Source organism: Bos taurus, chromosome 16 (assembly GCF_002263795.3).
Source record: "Bos taurus isolate L1 Dominette 01449 registration number 42190680 breed Hereford chromosome 16, ARS-UCD2.0, whole genome shotgun sequence".
Classification (NCBI taxonomy): Eukaryota; Metazoa; Chordata; class Mammalia; order Artiodactyla; family Bovidae; genus Bos; species Bos taurus.
The window spans coordinates 75,880,086-75,891,407 of NC_037343.1; the positions used below are offsets into that span (position 1 = coordinate 75,880,086).

The following is an 11,322-nucleotide window of genomic DNA, read 5'->3' on the forward strand; positions in this document are numbered from 1 at the left end:
AGCTACTCAGCCTCTTTTCTCCACTGAATTTTCCTACTGAGCTATCCTCATTCTATTACTCTTTATATCTCTAATTAGCATATAAATAGTCGCCTAGGCTGTCTCTCCTTCGAATACCCTGGATCAGCCGGGGCTGGATCCCGGCACCTACCCACTTGCAAAAATTAAAAATAAGTCTCTGACACAAGCATACACCCATACCCCTTCTCATGTAGTCCCCTCAGGAAATCATGGTCTCTGACCCAAGACATAATTCCCCCAAATCTTATCTATTTTTAAAATGTCTTTGCTTCTTCAAAGTGAAAATTCTAACACATAATCTGTCAATTTTACTTCTAAATTTCCACTCATTTATAACATACTTTCAAAGTCATTAAGTAGCCTCCTTCTAGGTAAATTCACCCTAACACTTTCCTTTGCTCCTTCATGCCCGAAAAGCTCTTTCCCTTGGTTTTCAGGAAACAGATGACCTTGATGTTCAGTCTGTCCTCTGGCTACTCTTCCTTCTATGTCTGATTGCATTATGTGACATTACTTGTGGGTTATTCTAGGAACGTTCCTAATTTTCATTCTGCAAATCCCCCTGGGTGAGAATACGTACTCTCATGACATCATTAACACTGAGAAGAGCTACCTCCCAAACCGCTCTATCCATCACGGATCTCTAGCTGGGGTGCCAGGTCTATGTATCCAATTCCCTCCCAACACAGCTCTACTTGGAAGATGTTGCCCTTTCTCAAATAACATAATGAAGCCAGAGTGTGGTCTCTTTTGACTCTTCATATCCAGTTTCCACAACTGCATGCCTGTTCTCTATTTCCACCTTTACTTCTACTAAAAACTCAAGCCACTATCATTTCTTATTTGAACTGCTGCAAGAGTTTCTGAACAGGTCTCCGTACTGGTCTTGCTGCCATGAAATTAAAAAAACACTTACTCCTTGGAAGGAAAGTTATGACCAACCTAGATAGCATATTCAAAAGCAGAGACATTACTTTGCCAACAAAGTCCGTCTAGTCAAGGCTATGGTTTTTCCAGTGGTCATGTATGGATGTGAGAGTTGGACAGTGAAGAAGGCTGAGCACCAAAGAATTGATGCTTTTGAACTGTGGTGTTGGAGAAGACTCTTGAGAGTCCCTTGGACTGCAAGGAGATCCAACCAGTCCATTCTAAAGGAGATCAGTCCTGGTCAAAGCTGAAACTCCAGTACTTTGGCCACCTCATGCAAAGAGTGGAAAAGATTTTGACTCATTGGAAAAGACTCTGATGCTGGGAGGGATTGGGGGCAGGAGGAGAAGGGGACGACAGAGGATGAGATGGCTGGATGGCATCACTGACTCGATGGACGTGAGTTTGAGTGAACTCTGGGAGATGGTGATGGACAGGGAGGCCTGGCATGCTGCAATTCATGGGGTCGCAAAGAGTCGGACACGACTGAGTGACTGAACTGAACTGAACTGAACCATATAATACTAATACTATGACCAGAGCTCTTCCAAGTCAGATATATTTCAATGGCTCCCTTATTCCCTCATGATAATGTATAAGGTTCCTTGATATGGCTAAGACAGCTTTAGTATCTGCTCACTCTTGCACACTTGTCTAAGCCACATTCAATTCCACCAGCAGTGCCCATTAAGTCACTCAGCTTCCTGTAGCACTCTGGACCTCTATGCATCATTTGACTTCAGCTTTGACCAGAGACCTTGCCATTCCTCCTTCAGTGTCATCTTAGATGCCACTTCTTCCCTGAGGCTCTTAACATCTATCACGCAAAAAACTGGGTCAAGTGTCCTCACGGCTGCCACAATTTACTTCTTTCATAGCACTTTTCATGCCGGGATTGCTCATTGCTTATATTCCTAGGACATGGTAACCTTCCTGGGAGCCATGTCTCATTCATCACTGCGTTTCTAGTTCCTAGGGCCACAGCTGAAGGAGCACTGTTATCAGCTTTACATACTTTTGATAAAATTAAAACTCTTTATTCTTCAGCCAAACTGCTCCAGAAATATATTCAAACCATCACTTTTTTTTTTTTACTGCTGTTTTTGTCTGTTTCCATTTTGGGGGGGTTTCTTTACAAAAATTTCATTTTATCAGAATTTTTCACTTCTTTCATGTCAAAATATTTGTTTCAATATTTTATTATAAACCTATTTTATATCACTTCTATGACTAGAAATAGTATTTTAACATTAAAAGTGAACTTCAAAGACTGTAGGTTATATTTTCCCTAAAGATTAGCAATGGACAATTCCAGAACATGTTTCTTACAAAAACATTGGTGATATCAATCATTTTAGAAACAGCAAATCAGGCATTACCTGTGCCAATCATTGTTTCCGTGTTTTTTAAACTAACGTATCCTTCACAGTCTTCCTATGAATTGAGTGCTACTTTCCCTTCTTCAAGATAAGCAATCTGAACTTTCCCATGAATACATTCCTAGTAGGTAGCACACCCAGGGTCAAGCCAGGAATCTTGGTTCCATTACCAACACTGTGTTCCCTCACTGTCAGTCATCTGAAACCCTCTATGGTAACGACAGCATCCGCATTTAGTCCTTAAGAAATGGTCTTATACTGAGCCTGGGGAAATTAAAGCAACCTGGTTTAGATGTGGTTTCCTGGGTGGTGCAGTGGTAAAGGGTCTGCCTACAAACGCAAGAGACACCAGTTAGATCCCTGGGTCAGAATATCCCCTGGAGTAGGAACTGGCAACTCACTTCAGTATTCTTGCCTAGAAAATTCCATGGACAAAGGAGCCTGGCAGGCTGCAGTCCAAGGGTCGCAAAAAGTCAGACACAACCGAGTACACACACACGCAGAGTTTAGATGTGCATTTGCTAGAGCCCACAAAAAGTCTCACGGTGCCCAAAAAGAACAAGTAATAATATCGTAATCTGATTTTTAGGATTTTAATTGTTCATTCCTAACTATCCTGTTTCTCCACAATTATTCACTCTGTGATCTACGCTGCTTCCTTCCTCTTGCCTCCTTCACCCCACTGCTGCCACACGGGGTAGCTGGACAGGTCACCACTGCCCCAAGCCACGTCATCTCTCTGAGCCTTTGCTCACACTCCTCCCTCTGCTCTGAACACCTTTCTTCTTTCTCTGGAGCAACTCCTTCAGCTCCTGTCTTCCTTGTTCACTCAACGTCTCCTCTAGGAAGTAGTTTCTGCTTCCCTGGGGAGGCAGTGACCAGTCCCTTCTCTTGTGTAAGCAGCTTTTTGTAGGAAAGAGCTATCTGTAGGAGGTCCCCTTTGGCTTGTCACTTGATCAAAGCTATATTTTAACTAACCTCTGGCCTAATCATACTTTTCACATCTTTTGATCACACAATACTCTGCCTATTGGCTCTTTTCTAAGTTCGAGAAATAGAAATGAAGAATAATTAAGAGATGGCCAGCTCTTTCCCCCAGTTTTCCCTTCAGTAATCTTGAGAGCAAACTCTGGGAGAGAGAATCTAAAGAAAGATCACAAGGAGTCAAGAAGTCTGCAGGCAATTGGAGATGTCAACAAATATGACTCCCTATTACAATGACTGGGCTTCCACGGTGATGCAGTGGTAAAGAATCTGCCTGTACACGTATGAGACGTGGGTTCAATCTCTGGGATCAGGAAGATTCTCCTGGAGTAGGAAATGGCAACCAACTCCAGCATTCTTGCCTCGAGAACCCCATGGACAGAGGAGCCTGGTGGGCTACAGTTCATGGGGTTGCAAAGAGTCAGACACGACTGAGCATGCACGGCCATCACAATGATTAACTTTGGAGATTACTTTCCCTTTTTCCCTTTAAAAACTTCCAGGGCCAAGCAGAATCTTCAGAGTAGTTTCTGGGACAGAAGTCTGCCTTCTCCCCAGATGCCAGCCTTCTGCTTAAAGCAACCTTTCCATTCCTACCAGCACTTGTCTCTTAAGTATTGACCTTCTGAGCGGTGAGTCGTCCAACCGAAGTTGAGCAGCACTTGGACTTTCCTCTGCATGCTTCTCATTACATGATTTTATGTTTAACACATAATAGAGTGGACTCCCTTCATCCCTGTGGCCAACATCATCTCACACAGCATGTCCGTCACAGTCACTCTTCAAAACACTTTGGTTTTCAAAGTATCACTACTGTTCAACAGAAATCAATGGTAAAAAATATAGTACAATAAATCCAACCATTGAAAATAATCATTTAAAACTTTATGCACTGGAGAAGTATTTGACCACATCATTTCTTTTGTTGTCTATCTCCCAGTAGTATGGTAACCTAGCAACTGACCGATAAGGACTGTTTTCTTGCACTGTAATATGAAGAGTAGGAAAACTAAGAAACTATCATGTAAGCATTTACTGATCTTGGCTTCTTTCATTAGGAAGAAAGAAAAGACTTAATATAGGCAGAAGAGACCACCTATTAAAGGAAATTATAGGTTTTGGCCCAAAAAACAGACCCTGCTCTGGAGGAATGAGACTGGTCCCTTCTGTGGGCTCCTGCCATTTGGCAACTACCTCTGAGCTAGCAAGCCTTCCAGGCACAACAGCTGCTGCTGAGTCGCTTCAGTCGTGTCCGACTCTGTGCGACCCCATAGACGGCAGCCCACCAGACTCCCCCGTCCCTGGGATTCTCCAGGCAAGAGCACTGGAGTGGGTTGCCATTTCCTTCAGGCACAACAACTACTACTTCTTAAACCTGCTCCTCAAGAGGCACTTCTGTGACTGTTAGTACCCACATACTTTCCATGCCCAGTATAGTGAGCTCCCATTTATACCTTATTTAGGTTTCCTACCTATCCTGATTTTACCTTTCAACCTTAAACATAACCTTTTCATCTATTCATTTTATCTTTTTTTTCTCTATTTTGAACAATTTTCATCATCTCATTCAACTTCTAGCCTTAAGCATATTTAAAACATCATTAAAGAATTCCTTTTAATGTCTTGATAGCACGGCCGTTCCATCACTCACACCTCTCCTGCAGAACAATAAACTTTTTAAATGATCTGTAACAAGCAAGACTGTAGTCGTGTGAGCCCTGAGGAGTCTACTATCAGGGGCATATAAATCCTTTCTGATCCTCAGCTGCCTCTGCCTTAGCTTTTAGGCACCACAGAAAGGCCATCCTAAGTATGGCTCTTTAGAGAACGTTCCTCCTGGAAGCAAGAGAAGTTGTTTCTGGGATCTAAGCCCCAGCTGAAAGTTACCTCTAATTTTCCAGTACTTGATAGTTATACGAGAGTGTTGACACTGAGGAAAAAAAAAAATGGGCATTTTGAACCACGAGTGTGCCAAGACAGCCAAGATCTCTGCATTCTAGTGAGGAGAGAATGGAGAACACAGTTTGGGTGGGTGACTACCAGTTAGCAGGGGGACTAAACTGAAGTGTGTGTGTCCACTGGGAATGGTAGGTCAGAGAAGGTCCCTCTGAAAAGGTGACATCACAGAGCTTGAAGAATAAGAAAGAGTTAATTATGCATAAGGCAGAAGAATTTTCTAAGCCCTCTGAGGAAACAGCAAGTGCAGAAGACAGGGTGGCAGAGTCTAGCCTGTTCGTGGAGCAGAAAGTCTTCCCTCCCACCAGCCCTTTGTTAAATGCCATCAGAGAATCACGATTCTTTCCTCTTGGGCACTTCTCTTGGGTTATAACATATTCATTAATCTTATGTGTTGGCTACCGTCTGCCAGTCCCAATAAATTCTAGCAAATATTAATATTTGATTTCCTAATGTGTGCCTGGCACTGGGGGTGTAACAGTGAGCAAAACTCAGTCCCTGCATACACTCACATGTGTGTGCGGGAGGGGGACAAACAGACAGTGAAATCAGGAGAGTGAAAATAGGAATGCTGCGTTTATTGTTCACCAGTGCATCCTCAGGACCTGGCCAGGACCTGGCATACAGAAGACAAGTATTTGTTGAGTGAATGCTGCTAAGAAAAACTGCAGCAAACAAACTACATGAAATAGATCCTAAAAATATCCGGGGCATAGAAACACATCTGTGGACAAAGACCAGGAGATATACCAAAATACTAAAAAATGGTTGTCCTTGTTTATGTGTTATACAATAAGCATGTATTTTTGTACATATTTAAAGTATTATTTATTTGATTCAATGAAACACACAAACTTAGTGAACGGGGTCTCAGCTCTAATTTGTGAGCTTTAAGGGAACACCAGGTGAACATCATTTATAGTTCATTTCCAGGATACTCATTTCTCACCAGGTTTGACTACCAATGTGTTTTTGGTTGCTTTGGTAAGCCCCATGCAAAGCAAACAGTAAGCTTCCTAGTCCCACACTGGGCACCACTGGGTTGGTGACTTTCACAAAGCTTATACTGGGGTACACTTCTCCCGGCTCCCCCAGCGGGACACAACCCACCGCCCCCCCCCCCCACCCCCCGCAACCGCTCAGGGAACACAAGGCAAACTCTTCCCCTCGCAACATCCTCAGACACTTAAGCCCTCCCCACCAGCACCAGGGCCCTGCACCTGTCCTCATTAGGCTCTGTCCTGTAAACACCCTACAAGCTCTTGCCAGGGAACCAGCCTGGCCCTGGTCAACCCAGGCCGAGCCCACCATCGCGCAGCTCTCAGTGCCCCCCAACAAGCAAGCCTTCTCCTTAGGTGTCCGCACAGCTAAACCCGGGAAACACCCGCCCCGCCCTCTACCCCAGCTCCGCCCTCTACCCCAACTCCGCAGGATCCCCGGTGGATCCAACTCCGTGTCAGCGCCCCCCGCCCCGGGTTCTGGCCTGCCCGCCTCCGACCCACTCCAGTTCGCCGCCTGGGCGCACGCTGTCTACAGTCTCCTACCGGAGAATATGGGTAACGGGAGCACTAGAGCCGCCAAGAGCATCCCGACGCAGCACCAAGGGAAGGGGGGACTCTCGGGGCGAGCGGGAGGTGCCTGGCGAGGCGCGCAAGACGCTGTCATTTTCTGGACGAACAGCGGGACACCGCAGACCAACGCGGGACAGACCTTTCCGAATTGAGTTACCGCGCGCAACAATCCGCGGATTCACCCAGTCCGGTGCTGTCACGAAGGTGGGCGTGGCCTGGAACGCGGCCCGGCCGGCCAATGGGCGGGCTGCAACGCGGGGCCTCGGGCCAGGGGCGGTCCTTAGGCCGGGAAGGGCGGGGTGTTGCCCCCGCCCAGGTCTAACCCGTGAGCATGCGGGCCGGTTGCACCTCCTGCTCAGACCCGGCCCGGACATCACTTCTCCGTCTGCAGACCTAAAGGAGAACCTCAGCGGCTCGCGGGAAATGTTCACCGCCTCTTCGTGAACACACTGTCACTGCCCTACTTAGGAAGGATGGGAAGGAATCAAGGGCAGGCGCAGTCGTCGTTGGCCCTTTTCCAGAACGCTGTACTAAATAAAAAGAATCAAGCGCCTCCATCTGAAAACAGTCTGGATCCCTGTGGGGCAGACACAGCTCAGGACTCCACTTTGGACCTGGGGCCCTCCAGACTGTCCCGACACCTAGGCCCTTGCTCAGTCTTTGGCGTTGCTGCTGCTGCTGCTGCTAAGTCGCTTCAGTTGTGTCCGACTCTGTGCGACCTCATAGACGGTAGCCCACCAGGCTTCCCGGTCCCTGGGATTCTCTAGGCAAGAACACTGGAGTGGGTTGCCATTTCCTTCTCCAATGCATAAAACTGAAAAGTGAAAGTGAAGTCGCTCAGTCGTTTCTGACTTTTCGCGACCCCATGGTCTGCAGCGCACCAGGCTCCTCCATCCATGGGATTTTCCAGGCAAGAGTACTGGAGTGGAGTGCCCTTGCCTTCTCTGGTCTTTGGCGTTAGGCAGGCATAATTCAGGACAATAGCTGAGGTTTCCGTGGTTGACTGTCTGCTGCTGAAGCCTCTAGTGGCCCGATAGATTTCAGAATTAGGAAAGGTATGACCATTGCTCTCCCAAATGCTAGTCAGTTAGTTTCCCCTCTGCTCCCAGAAAAGGACTCCTGGGAAGGTAAATTATTTACACCGACCATTAGCATAAGAGACCTCAACTCTATGGGGCTTCAGTCCTTGAGCAACTAAGTTTTATTGAAGGTGAAATGTACATGCATGAAAAAGGTAAGGACAAAGATTCTGGAGAAGACTCTTGAGAGTTCCTTGGAGATCTTGGAGATGCAAGGAGATCAAACCAGTCAATCCTAAACAAAATCCATCCTGAATATTCAAGGACTGATGCTGAAGCTTCAATACTGTGGCCACCTGATGGGATAACCTACTCAAGGAAAAGGCCCTGATGCAGGGAAAGATTGAGGGCAGGAGAAGAAGCGGATGACAGAGGATGAGATGGTTGGATGACATCACTGACTCAATGGACAGGAATCTGAGCAAACTCTGGGAGATAGTGAAGGACAGGGAAACCTGGCATACTACAGTCCATGGGGTTGCAAAGAGTCAGACGTGACTGAGTAACTGAACAACAACAACAAGGATTGCTACTGCTGCTGCTAAGTCGCTTCAGTCGTGTCTGACTCTGTGCGACCCCATGGACAGCAGCCCACCAGGCTCCCCCGTCCCTGGGATTCTCCAGGCAAGAACACTGGAGTGGGTTGCCATTTCCTTCTCCAATGCAGGAAAGTGAAAAGTCAAAGTGAAGTCGCTCAGTTGTGTCCAACTCTTAGCGACCCCATGGACTGCAGCTCACCAGGCTCCTCCATCCATGGGATTTTCTAGGCAAGAGTACTGGAGTGGGGTGCCATTGCCTCTGCCTACAACAAGGATTAGATGAGGTATTTTGGATGGAGCACTTATGAACAGGATTGGGGTCACCCGAAGACGTGCTTCCTTTTGCTTCCATTTGTTCTTTTTATTTCATGCTCTCCCTGAGAATTGGTAGAATGTTTGTTCCTGCTCTGTAGCTTCTAGGAGTGGGCATCTATCTTTGTTTTTTTTTGGCTTGTAGCTGCATCATTCTAATCTCTGCCTCTCTGGTCACAAAAATATCTCCCTGATTGTCTTTGTCTTTACATGTATTTTCTTCTTCTTACAAGAATGTCAGTCATATTTGATTGGAGGTCACCATAATGACCTTATCTTAATTTGATTACATCTGGTAGACACCCTAATTCCAAATAAGGTAACACTTTTAGGTCCTGGCTGTAAGGGACCCTGTTTGACACATAAGTGTTCACATTGCAATCTCTCAGATTCCTATTTTCCCATATGTCAAATAGATTCACCCAATTCCAACATCCTCCAAAGTTTTCATTCTTTACAGCATCAACTCGAAGGCCCAATTTTACTTAAATGTCTTCTAAATAAGTTATGAGCGAGACTCAGTTTCTGGACCATCCCTGGGAAAAATTTGTAGTCACATGTGACCCTGTGAACCAGAAAACAAGTAATGTGCTTCCAAAGTACAATGTTAATATTGACATAGGATAGAAATTACCATTCATAAATGGAGAAAGAGATAAGAAAGGGGTCATAAGTCTTAAATTCAAAACCCACCAAGAGAAATCTCATTAGATTCTGGGACCAGAGAACACTCCTCTGTGAAAGTAATGCTCCATGTCAGCCCCTACGCAGGCAGACTCAGCTTTATGGACCACCAGGGAGGTAAGACTATTTTCTCAGCTGAAACAGGCCCTGTTGGCCCCGCCTCTTCCTATTGGCCCCGCCTCTTCCTGTCGGCCCCGCCTCCCAGGGCGCTATCTCTGGAGACATTCCTCCTCTACATGTATGATGCCTGCTCCTTTCAGTCCTAGCTGGAAGCATTTCTGCTAGAATAACCTTCTCAAAAACTTTGTCAGTCTCTTGTGCCCTAATACATGCCAGCTGTTAGTTGTGTGTGTACATCATACATCTTCCCTGGATAACAGCATCCGTGCTTCTGGCTTAGGCTGAGACAACTGATTGGATCTCTACACTCACCTGCATACCCTTGTAAGCAAAGGACTGTCCAGCCTCACTATGGGCTTGATTGGTGAGTATAGTATGTGGATAGGCTGACTCATTTCAAATCATCTCACATTGGTTCCTTCTTCTTTGACAGTTCATTCTTCAATTTTCATCGCATTGAATGTATTTTACTACAAGAAGCAAGACAAAATCAGGTGGATCTTTCATAGTTGGGTTGGGAATCTTTGGAACTAAATATCCAAGTTCATCTTGGATATTTTGTGTGGTGGTTAATTTTGTGTCAACTTGGCTAGACAGTAGTATTCAGATGCTTGGTGAAATTATCAGCTAGATGTTTATGTGAAGGTATCTTAAAGATTAGATACATACAGTTATATAACCACCCTATTATCAAGATGTAGAATATTTTCATCATCCCAAAGGTTCCTTCATGCCTTTTGAAATCACTCCCTATTCCATAATTATATTATTATTTTTTTAGGGTGAAAGTTTGAGTTCAATGAAAAAAATGAACATTTGAAATAAAACAGTAACTTTTAACTTTATTCTTCAGAAAAATGGTATTTTTAAAGCTAAAGTAAACATATAAATACTTAAGTACCTAAAGTGAAATTAACCTTAAGTGTTCTGATTGATGTCTTTTAATCACATATATATACCCATATAACTACTACCTAGAACTAAAGAGAGCAAATTTCCAGCACAACATAAGATTTCCTTTTGTCTTTTCCCATTCTGTACCACACCTTACCTCCATAGGCAACCACCCTTATGGTCAGGTTTTCCACATTTTAAAATTTATATCAATAATAAATTGATTAACCTAGTGAGTGTGTTTGACTTTTTTGTTTAGCTCATGAGAACTGTGAGATTTTGTGAAATTGCTGTCAACAGCTATACTTCATTTTGGTTTCTAAATTAGTGAATATTAATCCATTGTATGAAAATGCTACAAATGCTTTGTCCAGTCTCTGAATGTTCATGGGAACAATTTGTACTTTTGCCATTTATAAATAAAGCTGCCGTGGACCCTGCTGTATGTGTCTTTTTATGGGCATGCACTCCTGATCCTCTGGTGAGGGAGGTTAGGGAGGACAAACTGCCAGTCCAAAATACGTGAGTCAGGAGCATGAAATATTCAATGTAAAGAATATGATCATTAATTGTGTAATTTTTAAAATGTTGATAGATGGTAATTAGACTTATTGTGGTGATTATTTTGAAATAAACAGAAACGTGGAATCACTACACTGGGTAACAGGAAGTAACTGTTCTTGGCCAATTCTACGTAAAAAAACAAGCACACTGAAAAAGATCTGGTATGTGTTTATCAAGGCTAAGGCTGGGGATGGGAGAATTGGATGAAGGCAGTCAAAAGGTAACAACTTCCAGGTGTGAGATAAATTAGAACCAAGGATGTAGCATACAATGTGGTAAATATGGTTAATAT

General features: G+C 44.5%; 1 protein-coding gene across 2 annotated transcripts in view; it reads right to left on the reverse strand.

Moving 5' to 3' along the window:
• LOC616002 (membrane cofactor protein) overlaps positions 1-7,018 on the reverse strand; it is a 61,017-nt gene extending 53,999 nt beyond the window's left edge. The window contains exon 1 of one of the 2 annotated variants that reach the window (XM_059875835.1): positions 6,812-7,018. In XM_059875835.1, coding sequence (XP_059731818.1) covers positions 6,812-6,932 — 121 coding nt within the window. In that variant the 5' untranslated portion in view covers positions 6,933-7,018. The remainder of the gene's footprint in view (positions 1-6,811) is intronic. The other variant, XM_024976601.2, reaches the window with a different exon arrangement.
• Between the last annotated feature and the right edge of the window lie 4,304 nt (positions 7,019-11,322).